Below are 23,227 nucleotides of genomic sequence, written 5' to 3'. Positions count from 1 at the left end.
TTATTAAGGCAAAATTTAAAAATTGTTGGATCCTTAAAACCTCAAACTTGTCATTGGATCAACCCATGTCATCATAAATCAAGGTTGTAAACTTTGCTTCCCTGGCTGGAGTGAGATTTTATTCATGAATAAATACAATACATACAGTGATTTCATTGCAAAGCCAGTTTTCAACTAACCAATTTACAACCTATTTCAGTAATTAATCAACTGACTACAGAAAAAATATTCTACACAAAGTATGATAACAAATTCAAGCTTCAGTAATAAAATGAAAGATATGCACAGATTCAGTATTTTTATAACTCGCTGTATTCTCTTGTCATGCTTGTTCTGTTGTCAAAAACTCCTGCCCCATCTGTGGCCATATCTGTACTGATCTCTAGACTCTAGAGCACATTTTAGGTGCATTTACATACAAAAACATATTGCACATTCTTTTCTCGTAGACTTAGAATTTTAGTCGAAATGGAATTATCAAGATCACCTGAATTTCCTTTTAGGAACTTTAACTTATTAATGGGGATGGGTTTGAATCTCAGCTCTAAATCTTTTTAGGGATTACCTTATAGAGTATGTGAGAAGAGAGAGAATTTTACTCCACTTGTGCTCATTTATTTGTAATTCCAGAGGAAGATGTTATCCGAACATATCGTTTGCCAAGCCACATTATTAGTAATTTGCTGCGCCTGTATTCTTAGTAGATTAACCTGCATCTGATTATCATAGGCTTGTTTTCAACCCTACGACCTTGGTTTTCAGTCCTGGTCCTGGGGACCCACTGCTTTGCACATTTTGTATATCTCCCTTATTTAACATTTCTGATTCAGATCATCAGCTCATTAGATGAGAGATAAGAGAGACAAAATGTGCAGAGCGGTGGGTCCCCAAGACCAGGATTGAAAACCACTGCCAAACAAAGTTTTTCCTTTGCGTCTTTCATGTACAGATGACAACATTGGATCCCCTTTCACATGGATCTGCAAAAATGATTGAAAACTGTTATGTATGCCAGTCCAGTAGTTAATGTCACTTTGTAAACTGTGACTGAACACGTAATACACATGTGCATGATGTCACCAATTTCACAAATCACGTTTTTGTAGTTTACACATAGACAATAATGGTATCGTTTTCTAAAACTTACAATTTGAATCCTGTTTTCAAAAGTTTACATTTTTAGGCCCCCAAAATGCCGTTGTCGTGTAAACGAATGGCCAAAACGCATAAAAAGTTTTCAGTTTTTCGTTAAAGGGTTAGTTCACCCAAAAATGAAATTTCTGTCATCAATTACTCACCCTCATGTCGCTCAACACCAGTAAGACCTTGGTTGGTGTTGTCATCGTCCAGCTCAGTTCAATTTGCATACAATGGTGTAAGTGCAGGCAGAAAACATTGTTGAATATCAAGTGTCCCCAACTAAGCCAGCCAGAGGCAACAGCGGCAAGGAACCCAAAATCCATCACGTGACAAAAAAGGAGGAAAAAAAACCTTGGGAGAAACCAGGCCCAGTCGGGGGGCCAGTTCTCCTCTGGCCAACAACGAACAGTGCATGATTATGATTCAGGCAGCATTACAGGTCACAAGTCAGATTGGGATCGGAACAGTCAAAATACTCCAGTTCCATCTGGTTGAAGATCAGATCAGGGGTGCCGCTAACCTTTTTGTGCCCTATGAAAGAATATGAGGTTGGGCCCCTACCGCACCCATTCCGCACCAAACATACAAGTCAACCTAGCTATCCAAAATCTTTGTCTGCAATTTAATAATAATGACCTATTACTTTTGCTATTGCTTTTGACCACTAGGTATAAGTATTTAGTCAGAGACCTCCCATGGCAGTAGCTAGCACTAGCAGATTATTTATTATGCAAATGTAAATGTAATAGAAAAATACAGTACATTATTCTAATATTCATATTAATATATTCTTAAAACCAATTGTTTAGTCAAAAATTCAAGAAGGTCCATATTTTAAAGCTCTTTCTAACTTGTACTCGGCCTTAAAAGTAACATAGTTCTTATAAAAGCTCAGAACGCGCGATGTATACAATTAATTAATAGTCTGATGATTAATAGTCTACGTTCCGGTGTGGGCGCTCAGAGTACCGCTGCGTGAGAAGAGTCGGTCCCGGCTCACTTTGAGCACTGACTGTTACTACTAATAAAACCGATCTCTGGGGGCCCCAAAAGTGCGTGTGCCCTTAGAATCGTCCTAACTTTCCCCCCCTTAGCGGCGCCCCTGGATCAGATTTGTCATGCCGGTATGGAAATGGTTTTGTTGAGGATCTGTGCCACTGGCTGTCGTGTCGATTAAGCCTTCACAGGGGATAGTTGACACACCCTGTGTCTCAATCAGCTCCCTAGTTCAGTAGTCAGGGCACTGACCAGGGAGTCAGCCATTTTAAGGGCTGTCTCAATCGCAGAATCCTTCCAGGGCACTGAAACGTTCGCTCCCTGAAAAGTCCCACAATGCACCGTGAAAACCAGGGAGCATCGATGCTCACTATGCTCCCTTAACGGAAGTTCTGAAGCGCGAAACTTGAATCACGTGAGCCAACTCACTACACATAACGATACGATAGATGTTTTTAAAAATACAAACCGTTATTTTATTATATTTCAGCATAAACATACATCGCTAGACAGGTAATGAGCATAATCTAGCTAACACTTATAATTTATTCACGGCTGAAATGTTGCACGTAAGCAAATAATTAATCATAATGTACTTTAAATAACATTACAAGTAATGTCAGAAAATATCAGCTCTGTTGTTGTTCATAAATACCAGTAGTGATGTTGTACAATGAGGACGTTGTCACGTCGCCGGAAATAGAGTCATAAGTGTCCCAATGTGTAGTGAACCAGCAGCTTTTACTGTCCTTACCAGTGCCCGAATTCGTGTACACGATATACTGATTCACGAGCTCGGGAGCTAGGGAACTGATTGAGACACACCCACAATCTAGCTGACATTTCAGGGATGCGTTGAGGGCGTGTCTAGGCGCAGGTCCCTCCATCTGATGTGGATACGGCCCAGATCCGACTGACTACGATAAACGTCAGGATAAACAGACTAATATTAGCGTAGACGCCATTCTTCTTATGATGTAATGAGTACATCGGGTGTTATTGGAAGTGTTCCCGGTTCCAGCTGACCTAATTTATGCAGCCTAAAAATCCTTTAACGGATGTGAAAATATAAATTGATAATGTGTTATGTGTATGCCAGGTTAAAGAGATGCGTTTTTAGTCTAGATTTAAACTGGCAGTGTGTGTCTACTTCCCAAACAATGCTAGGAAGATTGTTCCAAAGTTTAGGTGCCAAACAGGAAAAGAATATACCGCCTGCGATTGATTTTGACATTCTAGGTATTATCAAGTGGCCAGAATGCTGAGATCGCAATAGACATGAAGGACTTTAATGTGTTAATAGCTCGCTCAAGTACTGGGGAGCTAAACCATTTAGTGCTTTGTAAGTAATTAGCAAGATTTTAAAAATGTATACAATGTTTAATAGGGAGCCAATGCAGTGTTGACAGAACCGGGCTAATATGGTCATACTTCCTGGTTCTAGTAAGAACTCTATGCTGCATTTTGGACCAGCTGTAATTTGTTTATTTAGCGTGCAGGGCAACCACCCAGTAGAGCATTAGAGTAATCTAGCCTTGAGGTCATGAACGCATGAACTAACTGTTCTGCATTTGTCATTGAGAGCTAGGGTTGCCACCCGTCCCGTGAAATACGGAATCGTCCCGTATTTACAGGCAAAATGACGCGTCCCGTATCAAGTCAATATGGGACGCGATTTGTCCCGTATTTTACATAGGTCCACATTATGCAGCATCCCATGCAAATCATTGTGTGAAGACGTGTCCTATTCTGCCCCTGATTGGGTAATACTCGCTGCCATCGTTGGTTTGATTGGTTTGTTTCAGGTTTACGGGCCGTGAATCACGGCCAATCAGAGTCAGAGGAGGGCGGGACGCCGCCTCGCCGGTTCTTTTGTCAGAGAATCCATTTGAAACGATGGCGGAGGCAGGTCCAGATTTTTTTTTATCACCTCAATTTTTTTAATTGATAATGTTTCATATGCTGCCTATTAAGAAATAATGTTAATAATGTACATTAATCATGTTATGGTATGATTTGTTTATTAAGGTTAAGTTGTACAGTCAGACACATAAGCATTACTTTAATAAGAGTTAAGAGAGATATATTTAATTAATCAAAATATAGTACCTATGTGAATAAAATAAACAACTATTTGTTATGCTTAACCAATTTAAATAATTGCATCATTCAATACTATAGAATTAACAATAGACTATATAAAAATGGAATAAATAAATACATAAATATATTTACTTACCAATAATAAAAATGTTGTTAAGTGTTTTACTTAAATAAGAAATGTTTGTAGATATTATGTCATTTAGGTGTGGTTTCACTGTTTGGATGGTGTTACTGCAAACAATGCCAAATATTTTAGCCAAAATCTTTGTTCACATCACTCTATAAAATTACTCGAGTTAATTAGCAATTTCTTATCCTACTCCCCTCTGGGTTACAGCAGCTGAGTTAACGCAGGTGTTGGCCTATGTTTATTATTGTCATAGCTGTATATTCAATATGACCACTTAAGCTGTGATAGTGAGAGACTGATTGCATCTGTTCACACTGATTTCAATAGCAGATATCTTACTGTAATGTCCATTGGTATCAATCTTAATATTTTTATGAAAACATGTTTTAAGTTATGATATACCACCACTGGCACGTCATCGGGTCCGTGGTCATCGTGGCCCCGAGGGGTGTGGCCCCCGCTGCGGCAGGCGTCCCTTATTTTTCTGTATTGAAGGTGGCAACCCTATTGAGAGCATATGTCATAGTTTTCCATCAAATGTTGGATTTAAAATATTAAAATGTAAAAAGTGTATTTTGTCCAGTCTTTTTGTTTTTGTTTTATTGTATTTGGTTTAGTGTCGATGAAGGGGTACTTGAGCCTTATTGATGAGGTTGTGGGGGTAAAAAGGTTGCAAACCACTGCTATAGGGCATAAAAATAAGGGAGGTTTCACAAACAGATGATGAGCCAGAGAGAGTAACAGAGACTATAGATTTTCTTAAGGCTAGATAAGGACATGTTAAAGGGACCATGATAAGATTAAAGAAACATCAAGTAAAACGTTTAGATTGTTATTGTTCAGTGGATGCTAAAAAATGTTATATTAAAACTAAACCATATCTGGCCTTTTTGATCAGCAGTTCATAGTTGAACAAAATGAATCAAAGGTGATTAAGAAATCTGAAGCTTTTACATTGAAACAATCATAGTAGGCTCATTTGGCACACAGTTGGGCTTTACACATGTATCTTACAAGCACTGAATTTTTTGATGCAAAACACAACATGGTGTTTAGATGAGGGATATTTGATTTAATACTCTCTTTATTAAAAATCTTCGGATATCTGCAAGAAAACATGGATAATTTGGATTTAGGTGGGTTTAAAGGGTTTCTTCCCCCAAAAATGAAAATTCTGTCATCACCCTTATGTCGTTCCACACCCGTAAGACCTTCGTTCATCTTCTGAACACAAATTAAGGTTATTTTGATGAAATCTAAGAGCTGTCTGACTCCTCCATAGGAGTACCAGAAAGGTACTAATGACATGGTTGAAACAGTTGACGTGACTGCAGTGGTTCAACCTTAATTTTATGAAGCGACGAGAATACTTTTTGTGCGCAAAAACAAAAAATAATGACTTTATTCAACAATATCTTCTCTTCTGTGTCATTCTCCTACGCTGTCTACGTCCAGCGCTTCCAGGTTCTACGTCAGAACAACTTTGAATAAAGTTGTTATTTTTGTTTTGTTTTTGCGCACAAAAAGTATTCTTGTCGCTTCATAACATTAAGGTTGCACCACTGCAGTCATGTCGACTGTTTTAACAATGTCTTTAGTACCTTTCTGGACCTTGAAAGTGGTGGTTAAATTGCTGTCTATGGAGGAGTCAGAAAGCTCTTGGATTTCATCAAAAATATCTTCATTTGTGATCCGAAGATGAACGAAGGTCTTACGGGTTTGGAACGACATGAGGGTGAGTAATTAAAATGCATGCAGTCAACCTTTTTTTTTTTACAGTGTAATATTAAATTGTGGAGGACTGCTTTAAAAAAATGTTCAAATGAGTTCGAATGAGACTTTTTGTGTTATTCATCAGTGTTTTGAGCTGTCTCACAGAACCATAGCATGAACACATGAATACTTTATTCAATTTCTTATATAAATGCTCTACCAGTACCATGAAATACACAAAGTTTGAATCCTACCAAAGAAATTTAATTTGGAGATGCATGTTTTTGTGTGTGTATGTAACATGAAGTATGTGAAAACTAAAACTTTCTTTTGCTGTGCAGGGTCCATCTCTTAGGCCATAATTTTAAAGGCTGCCACTGAATATATCTTATACTAAGGTAAGCTGTTGGCTTTATTTAATATTAACCCATGACACCCTTTATGCTAAGCTATTTATGGTATACACGCACAGGATCCTAATTTAAGAATAATGAACCTAAAAACTACTTAAACATACAGTGGCCACAAAAAATGTTTGGACAATTAAGTCACACCTGTAGAGATATTGTTGAACATCTGACAAAAATGTCTTCCCTTCAAGACATTTCTTAAACAAATCTTTGATATCGTTGGGCTTGATCTTTTGCACATTGTTAACAATTATCTCAATACTGGACTAGTCCCGGACTGCCTCAAACATGCTATGGTAACTCCAAATCTCAGGAAGCCTAACCTTGATTCTACTAGTTTAAATAGTTTTAGATCTATATTTAAGCTGCCTTTTCCCTCTAAAATCCTGGAGAAAATTGTGTTAATTCAGTTGAAGTCTCATTTGAGTTCAAACTGCATCTCTGTAATTTTAAAAGTCTTAAATTTTATTTTATTGGCAACTGATAAAGGGATTGTTGTTGCTTTGGTTCTTTTAGATCTAAGCTCTCCTTCTGATATGGTTGACCATAATATTTTTATTTTTTGGCTGGAGAGTTGTGTTGGTCTACGAGGTACCGTTTTAAAATGGTTTTGTTTGGGTTTTTTTTTACTAATAATTGGTTCTCTGTTTCTATTGGTCAGTATAGACCTTATGTAGCCCCGCCCCTTTTCAGCGCTGCGCTCGTTGTCTTTTGACTTCCGGTTTGTATTTCCACAGCGATCTTACGTATTTATGAATGAACTGCTCATTTTAAAATCTCCCCGGTCTACTGAGATTAGTTAAGACATATGCTTTAAACATTACAATGCTCATGATAACTTTCATTAACTCTACAACAAGTAAATCCACTTCACCAGCTAATTTTTCTTCAACAGCGATGCCATAGAAATATACAGGGCTACCGCAAAAACGGAAGTTCAAAGACAATATTCCAAAGATGGCGGCGCGCTTGTTTCTCTGGAAAATAAGGTCAATAGTGCTGGGCGCTATACCGGTTCATACCGAATACCGCTATTTATTTTTGTTATGATATGAATTTTGATGATACCGCAATACCGGTATGTGTCGCTTAACCAACGTTCAGAACACGGCGCAGCGTCACTGTTTGAGAGCGTCCCGTTTCACTGTTGCACTGTAGTGAGAGCACAGCTGAGATCGCATCACAGCCTATGGTAAGTCCGAAATCACCCCCTAATGCCTTATTCACTATTCCCTACCTTATCCACTTATATTGTTCGCTTGAAAGAGTGAATGAAAATGAGTGAGTGAATTCGGACAGCCTTTGTGTGTACATCGGCTGTACACTCGTTATTGCGGTGCAATGTGAGATTGAATGAGTGCGCTCAATAACGTCCACTATGGTTTCGGACACCACTACAAATGGCTGTCCCCTCAAATAATGCCCTATTTGAGGATATAGGATTCAGCCCTTGATTACAGCGGAAAATTCAAACTACACGCAGTTTCTGCGCGGAGCGCACTACGTTCTCCACATGGATCATATTATATAGACCGGAGCGAGAGTGTTTAAGTTTTTTATGGACCGATTTCATATACTCTAGTGCTCTAAACATGAACCAGCAGCGTGTATGCGCACATATTTCATCACGTCTTCTTCAAATGAAATGTAACGTTATGCAAAGGACACTGAACTGTACGTCTGATCACGACCGTGTTGACACGATGGGTTATTCTGCTACATAGAAGACGATGTAAGTTAATAAATAGACTGACAATTCAAAGAAGAATGGGCAAAAATGTAACTGCTTTATTGTTTCTGTGTTAAACTTGCGTGTGTCATTTGTTCAGAGACTGTAGTGCTCTTAAATGTACTGAAAATATCCTTAGACATTTTAAATGTTCTTCCGCGTTTCTCCCTCGTTTTGGCAGTTTGTTGTTATATAGGGTTAGATTTTTAAAAATTTTTCTACAATATTCACTCATCGTGACAGTAAAACAGGGCATTCTAGTCAATCTACTGCAGTATTTCCTCTCTCAATCAGTAGAAAATGTGGTTAACGCCCGGTCATGCATAGGGGGAAAAAAATATCGCCATATACTGTGAAACCGATATAATTTTGAAAAATACCATGATATAAATTTTTGGTCATACCGCCCATCACTAGGTTGTGAAAATCCACCTAATATCCCTCAAAACAGTGTATGAGTTTCTGTATAGTGCCAATTTAAGTCCTACATGCTCACAAACCTAACCCATTATAACAAACAAAGCATAGATGCACTGTTATTGCACGCTTTAGTAAGATTGATTAAAATTGTAGTTTTTGTTTTTTTAAAACCGTGGTTTTATAGTGTCTAAATATAATTTTTTAAATAAGTGTTTGTTTTCCATCAAATGTTGGATTTAAAATATTAAAATGTAAAAAGTGTATTTTGTCCAGTCTTTTTGTTTTTGTTTTATTGTATTTGGTTTAGTGTCGATGAAGGGGTACTTGAGCCTTATTGATGAGTATGAGTATGAGTATGAGTTATTGAACCTGTATTAACTCTAGTGTGGATTTTTTCTACAATATTCACTCATCGTGACAGTAAAACAGGGCATTCTAGTCAATCTACTGCAGTATTTCCTCTCTCAATCAGTAGAAAATGTGGTTAACGCCCGGTCATGCATGGGGGGAAAAAAATACCGCCATATACTGTGAAACCGATATAATTTTGAAAAATACCATGATATAAATTTTTGGTCATACCGCCCATCACTGGGTCAGTATATCTGTACTTCTACTTCTCTTTTGTGTGGTGTACCTCAGGGCTCAATTCTTGCACCAGTTTAATTTTTAAGAGGCATGGAGTGTCTTTTCATCTCTATGCTGATAATACCCAGTTATACCTTCCTTTACAATCAAAGTCCCTTTAAGACAAGTCATTTCACTCGGTGGCCATATTTGAAACTCCTCTCGAGCATGCAAGTGCAACTCCTATCTCTTTGAATGGGGAAACATCAAATTCTCCAAAGCTGTTCGTCAAGCTTTGGATTAAATTTCATATTTGAACTCACCAATGAAATCTGACAACAACTGTTGCATAATTTTTTTTCCAAATGCTCGAATCATGACAAAAAAACCCTGTATTTTTCAGGCTGTATTAAGCTAATGCGCATGCGCAGACCTAGATGCGTGTCTCTTGTGCCTCATTTCAGAGGCGCGGGTCTGACTGTTTCTATAGAAACCGGTGCTTCTAACGGCCGCTGCAGTGATGTGATGACTTTACCAGTCGACGATTGGCTTTTATTTAGAAGGCGGGACTTATTCCGCCATATTGAGCGTTGCACTTTCTCCCATTCAAAACAATACGAGTGACGCGTCTTGTGTTATTCTATAGTCTTTGTTTACAATGTAATTATAAAGAATCTTCTGGACCACTGTTAGCCTGGCTACAAGTTTGGCTAAATCAGAACTCAAATTATCTTAATTGGTTCCAATGACTGCCATGATACTTTTGATCTTGGGCATCTGTCTTCTCATATTACTTCTTGTGCAAAAAATAGGACTTTTTCTTTCCATTACACCAAAAGGGACTGTAGTGGCACTGCATTCTAAATACTGTACATAAACATTCATATGGAGTTCCCCCTTTGCAGCTATAACAGCTTTCACTTTTTTGGTGAAGGCTTTCCACAAGATTAACTGCATCCAGTAGAGCATTTGTAAGGTCAGGCACTGATGTTGGACAAGAAGGCCTGGCTTGCAGTCTCTTTTCCAGTTTATCCCAAAGGTGTTGGATGGGGGTTGTGTGGGACATTCAAGTTCTTCCACACTAAACTCATCCATCCATGTCTTTATGGACCTTGCTTTGTGCACTGGAGCACTGTCATGCTTGAATAGAAAAGGCCTTCCCTTTGTTCCCACAAAGTTGGAAGCATAGCATTTTCCAAAATGTCTTAGCATGTTGAAGCATTAATATTCTCCTTCACGCAAGGGGTCTAGTCCAATCCCTGTAAAACAGCTCCACACCATTAACCCTCCTCCACCAAACTTTACATTTGGCACAATGCATCTGCCAAAATCCAGACTCGCCCATCAGACTGCCAAGCAGAGAAGCGTGATTCGTCACTCCACTCCATCCAATGCTTGGCATTGTACTTGATGTGAGACTTGCATGCACCTGCTCAGCCATATTAACCCATTCCAAGAAGCTCCCGCCACAGTTTTTGTGCTGAAAGTTTGGAACTGATGGAAGGTTCCCTAACTGGGAATCTTCTTGCAAGTACGCGCTTAAAGCTATTCATGTCGCTGTCTGTTCATGAAGTGCTGATGTGTCAATCAATTTATCATTGCAACCTCATCATGGCCTATAATCTATAATGGTATGTAGCAGCAAATCAAACTCTATTAATGAAATAGAAGATTGGGGGGCTGGGCTATGCTGCTGAAACCAGAGTCAGTTTAAAAGTTAGAAATATACATAAAAGTAACAATGATATTACTTTCCCAACATTTGTTTTATTATTCTTAAAAGTAGTGTAAATTATGTTTACAACTATAGTGTTTTTTTTCCTGTAGATTTATGGGGTGGCCTGTATGAGTGTGAGACTGCGTATCATTATAATAAGCCTAATTATATATAATTGTTCCACTTATGTCATGACAGAAAGCCTCTCATCATGAAAAAACAGCATAAGTGCAACATGGCATTGCTATCAGGTCGATCGTGAAACCACATAAAACATAAACATTGAGCTTACCATTAGAAGAGTTGTAGCCTCCTAGATGCTGTGCTGAACCTCGAACTGACAACCTAGAACTTGGTTGTCAGGTCCTTCTCACATGATAGCTGAACAAGATTAGCTTTTTCACTGAAAACTCGGTTCAGGGAATTTTCACACATTGCAGTCGATGCCCCAAATGTTAATGAAAGTTTCAGTGCCAGCAAACCCCCGCAGTATCTTTCCAGAGTGTGTGGGGATCAACTTCTTTTCTCTGGCTTTTTTTGAAAAGTTCATTTCGGATAAATGTATAAGCTACAATAAACTCCAATTCTACCGTTCAGTTTTGGTTAGTTGCAACAGCAGCTTGATCTTATTTATGTTCAGAGAAAAGGGCTGTCAGTGTCCATGGCACACAGAGCTTCTACCAGTTGGGTATCTCTTTTGCTAAATCATGATGAGATTTTCTCTAGAACGACATCGAAAGTGCAAAAGAATATTCTTTTGCACTCACTTTTGTCTCCATCAGCACCCACTGTGCTTTCAACCAATAATCCTCCATGGTTTTGTACATAAGTCTTTGTCGTTTGCTTGTTGGTGTGGCAAGAGTGCTTGATACCTGGTGGTATTCACATTTGCTTCACATCGCTGATGTTCAATACAGTCAAATGTGCTGTGGACTAGTTGAACAGTTCAGTTCTACAGATCAGCAGCCTCAGAGTGCAACCATTTAATTGGAGGATTGAGGAGACCCAGGATTTTATGGCTCATATAAGCTATGAACCTGAAGCTTGGCTTGGTTATGGCTTTCAGTAAGCTTGTAGCCTCAAGTTTCACATCTGTGGAGTATGAGTGAGTGGATTCGTTTTCACAGAGCGTTTCAGTTATGCTGTCACCAGATTTCACAATGACTGACACCGTAGCAAGGTGCTTAGTCCATCTCTGATCAAACAGTCTTTTCAGTTTTTCACTAGTGTATTGTGCAGCCACCGTGGGTTTCTGAAAAAAAATGTGTAATGGGAATTGCACACACTGAAAAAGTCCTCTTGCAGCTGGTGATTAAAACAATACACATATGGCACTTCATGATTTAATTTGTCTTGCAGTATTTTTTTGCATTCCTCCGTGTTTTCCAGATATAACATTGGCACCGTCGTAACACTGACTTAAAATCTTGTCAAGGTTGAGGCCAACATTAGTTATTTCGGAGATAACTAGATCAGTTAATGTCATGTTACATTGTTTGCTTGTAGCCATTTTTAGCAATCTCTCTCGCACACGATAACTGTCATCAACATATCTCACTATAGTCAAGTCAAGTCAAATTTATTTATATAGCGCTTTTACAATTGGTAATTGTTTCAAAGCAGCTTTACATATTAGAAGCACAGAAAAAAGGGAAGTGGTTAAAAATAAGCTGTACAAACAAGCGTGGTAATATGTAACATATACAAGATGGTGCTACATTAAGCCAATGTCGGCTGACTCCCAGGGGTGGAAAAAAAACCCTAGGAGAAAAACCCAGCGTGCTAACACTGGGAAAAAAAGTCCTAGGAGGGAAAAAACCCCTTGGAAGATATATGTAATATATGTAAATGGATATGGTGATCAAAATCTGAATTATACATTTCTATTATAGAGATTAAAAATAGATTATATATAAATATATGTAAGCGGATACGGGGATTAAAAATCTGAATTATAGATGCAGCCAGAACTGGATCTGTAGGCCCATTGTCTCCTGGGCTACGTTGTAGTCAGGTCCAGACACAGGTTCTCCATCTGATCTGGATACGGCCTGGATCCAGCACCTGGCAAACCTCAGGATAAGCAGAGAGACAGATATTAGCGTAGATGCCATTCTTATTCTGATGTACAGGTATATCTAGTGTTATAGGAAATGTTCTCGGTTCCGGCCGACCTAATTATTGCAGCGTAACAATCCTTTAACGGATTTGAAAAATGTTAATGTATTGATAATGTATTATGTGTATGCAAGAGCAAAGAGATGTGTTTTTAGTCTAGATTTAAACTGACAGAGTGTGTCTGCTTCCCGAACAATGCTAGGAAGATTGTTCCAGAGTTTAGGTGCTAAATAGGAAAAGGATCTGCCGCCTTCAGTTGATTTTGATATTCTGGGTATTATCAACTGGCCTGAATTCTGAGATCGCAATAAACGTGAAGGACTATAATGCATTAAGAGCTCACTTAGGTACTGGGGAGCTAAACCATTTAGAGCTTTATAAGTAAGTAGCAAGATTTTAAAATCTATACGATGTTTAATAGGGAGCCAATGTAATGTTGACAGAACTGGGCTAATATGGTCATACTTTCTGGTTCTAGTAAGAACTCTAGCTGCCGCATTTTGGACCAACTGTAGTCTGTTTAAAAGCCGAGCAGAACAACCACCCAGTAGAGCGTTACAATAATCTAGTCTTGAGGTCATGAATGCATGAACCAACTGTTCCGCATTTGTCATTGAGAGCATATGTCGTAATTTAGATATATTTTTTAGATGGAAGAAGGCGGTTTTACAGATACTAGAAACATGACTTTCAAATGAAAGATTGGTATCGAAGAGCACACCCAGGTTCCTAACTGAGGACGAAGGTTTAATGGAGCACCCGTCAAGTGTTAGAGAGTATTCAAGGTTTTTTCGTGAGGAAGTTTTTGGTCCAAAGATTAGGATATCAGTTTTTTCTGAATTTAATAATAAGAAATTTCTTGTCATCCAGTTTTTAATGTCAGCTATGCATTCTTGTTAGTTTTGTGAATTTGTAGGTTTCGTCAGGGCGCGAGGAAATATAGAGCTGAGTATCATCAGCGTAGCAGTGAAAACTAACACCATGCTTCCTAATTATCTCTCCTAAGGGCAGCATGCACAGAGTGAAAAGCAACGGTCCTAGTACTGAGCCTTGTGGTACTCCATATTGAACTTGTGATCGATACGACATCTCTTCATTAACTACTACAGACTGATAACGGTCAGATAAGTACGATTTGAACCATGCCAAAGCAATTCCACTAATGCCAATATAGTTTTCAAGTCTTTTTAAAAGAATGTTGTGATCGATAGTGTCAAAAGCAGCACTGAGATCTAATAACACTAATAGAGAAATACAGCCAGATATTTTCCAGATATAACATTGGCACCGTCGTAACACTGACTTAAAATCTTGTCAAGGTTGAGGCCAACATTAGTTATTTCGGAGATAACTAGATCAGTTAATGTCATGTTACATTGTTTGCTTGTAGCCATTTTTAGCAATCTCTCTCGCACACGATAACTGTCATCAACATATCTCACTATAGTCAAGTCAAGTCAAATTTATTTATATAGCGCTTTTACAATTGGTAATTGTTTCAAAGCAGCTTTACATATTAGAAGCACAGAAAAAAGGGAAGTGGTTAAAAATAAGCTGTACAAACAAGCGTGGTAATATGTAACATATACAAGATGGTGCTACATTAAGCCAATGTCGGCTGACTCCCAGGGGTGGAAAAAAAACCCTAGGAGAAAAACCCAGCGTGCTAACACTGGGAAAAAAAGTCCTAGGAGGGAAAAAACCCCTTGGAAGACATATGTAATATATGTAAATGGATATGGAGATCAAAATCTGAATTATACATTTTTATTATAGAGATTAAAAATAGATTATATATAAATATATGTAAGCGGATACGGGGATTAAAAATCTGAATTATAGATGCAGCCAGAACTGGATCTGTAGGCCCATTGTCTCCTGGGCTACGTTGTAGTCAGGTCCAGACACAGGTTCTCCATCTGATCTGGATACGGCCTGGATCCAGCACCTGGCAAACCTCAGGATAAGCAGAGAGACAGATATTAGCGTAGATGCCATTCTTATTCTGATGTACAGGTATATCTAGTGTTATAGGAAATGTTCTCGGTTCCGGCCGACCTAATTATTGCAGCGTAACAATCCTTTAACGGATTTGAAAAATGTTAATGTATTGATAATGTATTATGTGTATGCAAGAGCAAAGAGATGTGTTTTTAGTCTAGATTTAAACTGACAGAGTGTGTCTGCTTCCCGAACAATGCTAGGAAGATTGTTCCAGAGTTTAGGTGCTAAATAGGAAAAGGATCTGCCGCCTTCAGTTGATTTTGATATTCTGGGTATTATCAACTGGCCTGAATTCTGAGATCGCAATAAACGTGAAGGACTATAATGCATTAAGAGCTCACTTAGGTACTGGGGAGCTAAACCATTTAGAGCTTTATAAGTAAGTAGCAAGATTTTAAAATCTATACGATGTTTAATAGGGAGCCAATGTAATGTTGACAGAACTGGGCTAATATGGTCATACTTTCTGGTTCTAGTAAGAACTCTAGCTGCCGCATTTTGGACCAACTGTAGTCTGTTTAAAAGCCGAGCAGAACAACCACCCAGTAGAGCGTTACAATAATCTAGTCTTGAGGTCATGAATGCATGAACCAACTGTTCCGCATTTGTCATTGAGAGCATATGTCGTAATTTAGATATATTTTTTAGATGGAAGAAGGCGGTTTTACAGATACTAGAAACATGACTTTCAAATGAAAGATTGGTATCGAAGAGCACACCCAGGTTCCTAACTGAGGACGAAGGTTTAATGGAGCACCCGTCAAGTGTTAGAGAGTATTCAAGGTTTTTTCGTGAGGAAGTTTTTGATCCAAAGATTAGGATATCAGTTTTTTCTGAATTTAATAATAAGAAATTTCTTGTCATCCAGTTTTTAATGTCAGCTATGCATTCTTGTTAGTTTTGTGAATTTGTAGGTTTCGTCAGGGCGCGAGGAAATATAGAGCTGAGTATCATCAGCGTAGCAGTGAAAACTAACACCATGCTTCCTAATTATCTCTCCTAAGGGCAGCATGCACAGAGTGAAAAGCAACGGTCCTAGTACTGAGCCTTGTGGTACTCCATATTGAACTTGTGATCGATACGACATCTCTTCATTAACTACTACAGACTGATAACGGTCAGATAAGTACGATTTGAACCATGCCAAAGCAATTCCACTAATGCCAATATAGTTTTCAAGTCTTTTTAAAAGAATGTTGTGATCGATAGTGTCAAAAGCAGCACTGAGATCTAATAACACTAATAGAGAAATACAGCCATGATCGGATGATAAGAGTAGATCGTTTGTAACTCTAACGAGAGCAGTCTCAGTACTATGGTATGGTCTAAATCCTGACTGGAAATCCTCACAGATTCCATTTCTTTCTAAAAAGGAGCACAGTTGTGTTGAAACTGCCTTTTCTAGTATCTTTGACAGAAAAGGTAGATTCGAGATTGGCCTGTAATTTACTAAATCTCTCGGATCTAGTTGAGGTTTTTTAATAAGAGGTTTAATAATAGCCTGCTTAAAGGTTTTTGGCACGTATCCTAGTGTTAAGGATGAATTAATTATATCAAGAAGTGGACCTACGACCTCTGGAAGCATTTCTTTCAGTAGTTTAGTCTGCATTGGGTCTAACATACATGTCGTTGATTTTGATGATTTGATAAGTTTAGATAATTCTTCCTCTCCTATAGCGGCGAATGATTCTAGTTTTACCTCAGGGACACTACAGTGCACTGTCTGAAGCGAAACTGTGGACGGTTGCATGTTTTTAATTTTCTCTCTAATATTATCAATCTTGCAAGTAAAGAAGTTCATAAAGTCATTACTGCTGTGCTCTATGGAAACGTCAGCAGTTGAATCTCTGTTTTTAGTTAATTTAGCCACTGTGTCAAATAAATACCTAGGATTATGTTTGTTTTCTATTAAGAGATTTGAAAAATAAGTAGATCTAGCATTTCTTATAGCCGTTCTGTACTCAATCATTTTTCTATAATAGAAATGTTTTCACATCCAGTTTGGTCTTTAGTTCCATCCACTTTAAGGGTGTACCACAAATCACCAATCTACTTCACAATGTGTTCTGTGACAGTCTCACTCTTTAAAAATATGAGGATTGGGATGTATACATGGCATTACGTGGAATTTTGCTGAATGCTTTTGCGAATTCTTTGTCGTTTTTCAGCATGTACTCTAACAAGGCCAAAAAAAGACTACTAATTTTCTCTCCCATGGAGTTCACGGCATCTAAACTCCCTTGCAAAGAAAGCTCATTTGCAGCAGTATACAACACTATGCCCATTATCCACTACTATAAAAACAGAGAGCGAAACAAGATTAGTCATTTGCATAAAATATTCCAAAACCATGTCCATATAAGGGCTTTCTGTCTTACATCACTTGTTCTCTGTTTTTAGGTCTAGGTTTTGCTGCAGAGGCAATCGAGTCTTTGCTGTAGCTGGTCTTTGGAACAATCTACCAAGTTTCTATTCGAACTGCCTTCTCTTTATTTAGTTTTACATTCATGCTCAAAAATATTTATTCTCATTGGCTTTTAGCCCATCACGAATCTGGTTTTAAACCCTTTATATTGTTTCCATAATAATTGCTATATGGTCTGTCTGTAATGCTTACTCTGTTTGGTACAGCCTTTTTATTGTACAGCACTTTGGCCAAGAGCTGTTTTAAATGTGCTTTATAAATAAATTAAATGACTCAAGTACAGTTCATTGTCATAAATTGTTTATTTTTGTTTAATCAATTAATCAACCCTAAATGGTCAACTTCACATTCATATCTTATTTAATTAGTGATCATATACGCAAAGTGAGCAAAGAACGCTCCTTTTTAATCCCTGGAGCTGTCAGTCACTTATGGACATGTCTGTTATGAATAGTAATTAATCATTTTGAAGTGTTATTTTAATTTTCTGTGCTGTATAATAATAAAATTACATTCAGATGTGTTTGTTAGGAATGGTACTAAACTCTGTGGGACAGTGACTCTAGGACCAGAATTTACCATTCCTCTTATAAACAATAAAGGCTGGAATACACTTCATGACTTCTAAAATCTGAACGGATTTTTAAACAGCAGGCATCATACACTTGCCTACTTTGTAAATGGTTACAGAGAAAAGCTGGGCATCATACACTACACGACTGAGGATCACACACTAGAAGACTTTAAAATCGTTCCAAACACAAACAGAAACGTGCCTCGTTGCTAGGACAAGCATTACAGGTGAAACAAATGCAGCAGATGAGATGACCCGCAGTAGTGGAAGATACGAGCCAATTGTGTTTGAGTACGGTCTGTGGTGGGTAGACTCAGCCGCAGTCTGTATGGACTCAACAGATTATAACAGGAGTTAGAGGTACATGGCATAGTGTTATGTTATTAACATCAATATATAATCCATTATCAGTCGCTGTTTACATTTAATGTAATATAATCAATCAATCAATCGCAGCTATTGACATTTTAATCCGGCTACTTATCCCGGATAAAGTGTTAATGTCGAGCCCTGGATAATGATGAATATTAACATAGCTAATAATGAAGGAATCTGGATTTTCCTCAGAATGTGGTTTGCCAACTCTCTCAAGACAAAGCTAAAGCCCAAAGTATACTTAACTTTTTACGGGTATGTGAGGGTTGGCATACAGTGCGTGACGCGAATTTCGTCATCAGAAGAGTACGCACACTGCCATCTTTTTGTAACCGCACATACTTTGCATACATACACGCAAGTTGCACATGCTTATTAAATTTTTTTGCTGTAATTAGTTTATCCACAAGGTGGCAACCATGCCCTGGGGCCGTTGATTCACAAGGTAGTTGAAGAATAACAGAAAAAACAGAACAGACCGGAACACATGCAAGCTACAGCGACAATAGGGGCCTACATAGAAGAGAGATTGTGCGAAGAGGTTAGAAAGTACCCTCAACTCTAGCATGAAAGAATATAAAGATCTTTACATGAGTTGAAACTCGTGGTAAGAGATTGCTCAAAACTGCACATGCGTCTGTGTACGTGTACAAGTCAAATGAAGTATACTTTCCAATACTTTCCACTAGCGTATTTATGAGGATTTCCGTATTTTTCAACCTGGGAGCGACGTGAGCTGCGTTAACTCATGATCGAGCTTGCTGCTCCATCTAGCAGCTGTAAGTGGTATATCCTAGTGTCTCAACATGATCACTTGGCAAGCTCTGACTTTCAGCAACTAGCGTCGACTTGTTTATATTGTAAATCGGGGGGAAATCAGGGCAAAAGTCATATAGTGTATTCCAGTCTTTAGTCACTGGCCTTTCTCAGGTTGGTTTATACAAATTAAATGTTTTTGGAAAGAAATGACAGAAAGCTTTTTTTTCATGTCTTAATAACAAAAGCTCATCTTTAAAGTTGGAGGTTGCAGATGCACTTGAAGATACCTGTGTTTAGGAGAACTGACTTTATACAAAATAAATACCATAAAAAATTAACATCAAAAATGGCTTATAAAAATGTTTTGAAAAAAAAAAGACCATCATTTGTTTATATATTGTTGATAATATTTGATATAACGCAATAAAACCCACACTTGAACTGGGACTTTGGTGTCCAAGAACATTTTTTGGCTCACTGTATGTGTCAGTCTAAATTTTAAAAACACAAATTGCACAAGGACTAAGATTTGCTCTGTCATTCTCATGTTCTCTCTTCCTCAGATGCCATTTTTTCACGTGCTGTTCCTGCTGCTCACTGGGCTGGATGTGAGTTTGTCTCAAGATGAGAAGCCGACAGTCCCGTTCGGCTGCGGATTTGGTCTTCAGCGCCCCTACACTCTCTTATGTGACCTGGATGCTGTATGGGGCGTGGTGGTGGAGGTCGTAGCAGCGGCTGGTGTGTTAGCTGCTGTTTTACTGTTGGTAGTGTTACTGTGCCGGCTGCACTCAGTGACCGAGGCACCAAAGCGAAGTGGCATCGGTCCGACTCTCTTACTGTTGATAGGCATTATTGGGCTTTTTGGGCTTAGCTTTGCATACCTTATTGAGCATAACGAGAGCATTTGTTTGGTGCGGCGTGCCCTCTGGGGTGTGTTTTTCTCACTCTGCTTTGCCTGCATGTTGGCACAGGGCGTGAGGCTGCGAAGGCTTGCCCGTGAGTCTCGTAGCCCGGGTGGGTGTGCCCTCGCTGGACTAGCGTTAGGGTTGACAGCAGTACAGGGTATTATCGCTGCAGAGTGGCTTCTACTAACAGTGCTTCGGGCGGGTAACCCAGCGTGCCAGTATCAACCTCTGGACTTTACGCTGGCTTGCGCCTACGTGCTTGCGCTTCTGCTGGCCGCCCTAGTAAGCGCAACATTAGCACTGTGTGGGAAGGCACGACACTGGCACTGTAATGTTGTGTGGCTTCTGGTCTCCTGCTTGCTGTCCATTCTCTTGTGGGTGGCTTGGGTTGGTTTCTACGTCTATGGAAACAACGTGCTTGGGAAGTCTCCGGACTGGGATGATCCAGCATTGGCTGTAGCACTGGTAGCACAGGGTTGGTTGTTATTGCTGTGCCACGCTGCTCCTGAAGCCCATGCCTGTCTTCGAGCGCCACCTCAGCCTTCTGCTCCAGACTATTTCGACACATCCCAGAATTCCTCACGCATGAGAGAGGCCAGCCTTGATGAGGACATCCCCCTTTCACACAGGCAGTTTGTGGAGAACCAGGGATATGCGTTTGATGAAAATACTGCAGGTACAACTAGGCACAAAGATTTATAGAACATTTAGAACATTATTCAGTTCACCCAAAAATGAAAATTCTGTCATTAATTACTCACCTTCCTGTCGTTCCACACCCATAAGTCCTTTGTTCATCTTCAGAACACAAATTAAGATATTTTTGATGGAATCTGAGGTATGACTTGTCCATAGACACAGGGGCGGTGCTAACGGGGGGGTGGGGGTGGAGTTAGGACGATTCTAAGGGCCCACACACTTATTAATGAACTGTACATCTCGTGTTCTGAGCTTTTATAAGCTCTACGAACTGAACGGATCAATTGTCTGCGCAATATGACTGTGTGACTGAAGCACAATTGTTTAATTTTGCATGAGTGGCGAGCCAATCACCGTAAATGCATTCATAAAAGTGTTAATATTTGCACGAGCCGTTCCTATTCGACGCTGTTGATAAAATGTGCAAACCATTTGGACTCCATTGAGGATAGTAAAACGCTATGGAGAAAGTCGAACATGATCTAAAACAGCCACTAAAATGACTGTTGAAAAGAGGGGAAAACATCATCCTGCAAGCTTTTTAAACTCATGAAGACCACATTTACTAGAATTTATCATGTTGTATTTACTGTGGCAAATTTTGACTATTTTGTTAAGGGAATAGATGTTTTACTAAAGATTTATGTTACAGCTGTGGCATGTTGTAGCTATAGTTTCTAAACTAATGTTGCTATTTTTCATAACAAATGCTATAAAAAGAAAAAGGAAAAAATGGTCTTACCTGTAATTGTATCCTTATTGTAATCAATGCTATAGTTAACAATTACGAGAACTATGTTATTTTAAGGCAGAGTACAAGTTAGAAAGAGCTTTAAAATATGGACCTTCTTGATGACGCAGGAGCCGGCCAATAATGAGTCAGCTTTCTGATGTAGAACCTTGGAGCACTGGATGTAAACAATGTACCAGAATGACACAGAAGAGAAGATATTGTTGACTGAAGTCATTATTTTTGTTTTGTTTTTGCACACAAAATGTATTCTCTTCACTTCATAAAATTAAGGTAGAACCACTGCAGTCATGTCGACTTTTTTAACAATGTCTTTAGTACCTTTCTGGACCTTGAAAATGTCAGTTAAATTGCTGAAGAGTCATATACCTCTCAGATTTCATCAGCAATTTCTTAATTTGTGTTCCAAAGATGCACAAAGGTCTTACGGGTGTGGAACAACATGAGGGTGAGTAATTGATGACAGAATTTAAATTTTTGTGTGAATTAACGCTTTAACTAATGTTAAACAGATCCTAACATTCATCATAACTTTTGTAGGGTTGAGGAGTGGCAGTCACCATAATGGCAACACAGGGGCCAGACCCAGTGCACCTTTCAGAAGTAACGTCTACCAACCCACTGAGATGACCATGATACTAAATGGAGGAGCAGTAAGTACTTAACTTTATAATTTTTATAAATAGGCCTAATAGAGAAACCTTATTTCCAGATTCTTTGCTACATCTGATGTGTATGAGACAAGCTATTGACCAGCTCAAGCTTGTGACAAGCCCCATCAGAAATGGCATTATCTATAGATGTCTATAGATCAGGACTGGAAAAAAAGTGGCATAAATTAGATATCAATCAGTTATCAAAGCTGATAGTTTGTGATAGTTTTTCTTATTAATTCCTCTGTGACTTGGACTGGGAGGTTCTAGTTTCACATCTTTGGTTTAACACTATAACTGCCCTCTAGAGATGAAAAATAATGCCAATCATGGACTCTGCATGGAGTTTTTGACACATGATGACCATACTTTGCACTTGAAGAAGTGGATTTCAAATGTCGGCAGAGAAAAACCAAGGTCTGTACACAGTTACAGCATTGTTAAAAAGTCAAGCATGGAAACCATCTAACTTTACATTTGGAATAATAAAAATGGCACTTTATGCTTTGTGCAAGTCCATTACGTTTTTATCTTGTACTTGCACTTTCAATCACCTGTGCTTCCTCTGCAAGTGATGTAACTTGCAATCGCCACCTACATGGAGTCTTTTCACATTTCAGGGTTTCTCAGCTGCGGAAGTCAACATAGTTGGGTAAACTTATTTAGCGGTAAACAAGAGACTACATTAAATATATTTTTGTGTTTCTAATTGCCCAAATAGCAAAAGAAAAACTCTACAATTGTGTTTTAACTACTTTCATAAAACGGGAAAAAATAGAAAGAGATTGATAACGGCAGTCAGTCAGTGGAGAGTAAGATGTAATTTTTAGTGTCACTGGCACTGCCACTCAATTAGAAACACCCTCACAGCAACATTATTTTTTTGTAAATTGATGCAAATGTAATATAATACAAAGTATAGTGTAATAAATATATGCATATATTTTTTAATAAAAATATAAAAAACTGCAGGATTTACGAGGCTGATGACCATTAAAAGGCATCATCAGTCTGTGAAAAGGGTCCATTCTCTGCTGCC

At 38.6% G+C, this 23,227-nt stretch overlaps 1 protein-coding gene across 5 annotated transcripts in view; it reads left to right on the top strand.

The window, feature by feature from the left end:
* Window positions 1-23,227, top strand: part of gprc5ba (G protein-coupled receptor, class C, group 5, member Ba) — a 58,512-nt gene that overhangs the window by 17,145 nt on the left and 18,140 nt on the right. For 3 of the 5 annotated variants that reach the window (XR_007179004.1, XR_007179005.1, XM_048152746.1), the window contains exons 1-3: window positions 7,465-7,684; window positions 19,744-20,761; window positions 22,076-22,188. Coding sequence is in view for 3 of the 5 variants with exons in the window: in XM_048152746.1 (XP_048008703.1) it covers window positions 7,682-7,684; window positions 19,744-20,761; window positions 22,076-22,188 (1,134 nt within the window). In the remaining 2 variants the exon portion in view is untranslated. Of the gene's footprint in view, window positions 1-6,423; window positions 6,481-7,464; window positions 7,685-19,743; window positions 20,762-22,075; window positions 22,189-23,227 lie in introns of those variants that run through there. The other 2 variants (XM_048152763.1, XM_048152773.1) reach the window with 2 other exon arrangements.

Source organism: Megalobrama amblycephala, linkage group LG1 (assembly GCF_018812025.1).
Source record: "Megalobrama amblycephala isolate DHTTF-2021 linkage group LG1, ASM1881202v1, whole genome shotgun sequence".
Lineage (NCBI taxonomy): Eukaryota > Metazoa > Chordata > Actinopteri > Cypriniformes > Xenocyprididae > Megalobrama > Megalobrama amblycephala.
Note: the sequence above shows the minus strand (reverse complement) of the source record. Positions and strands in the feature narration are given on the sequence as shown.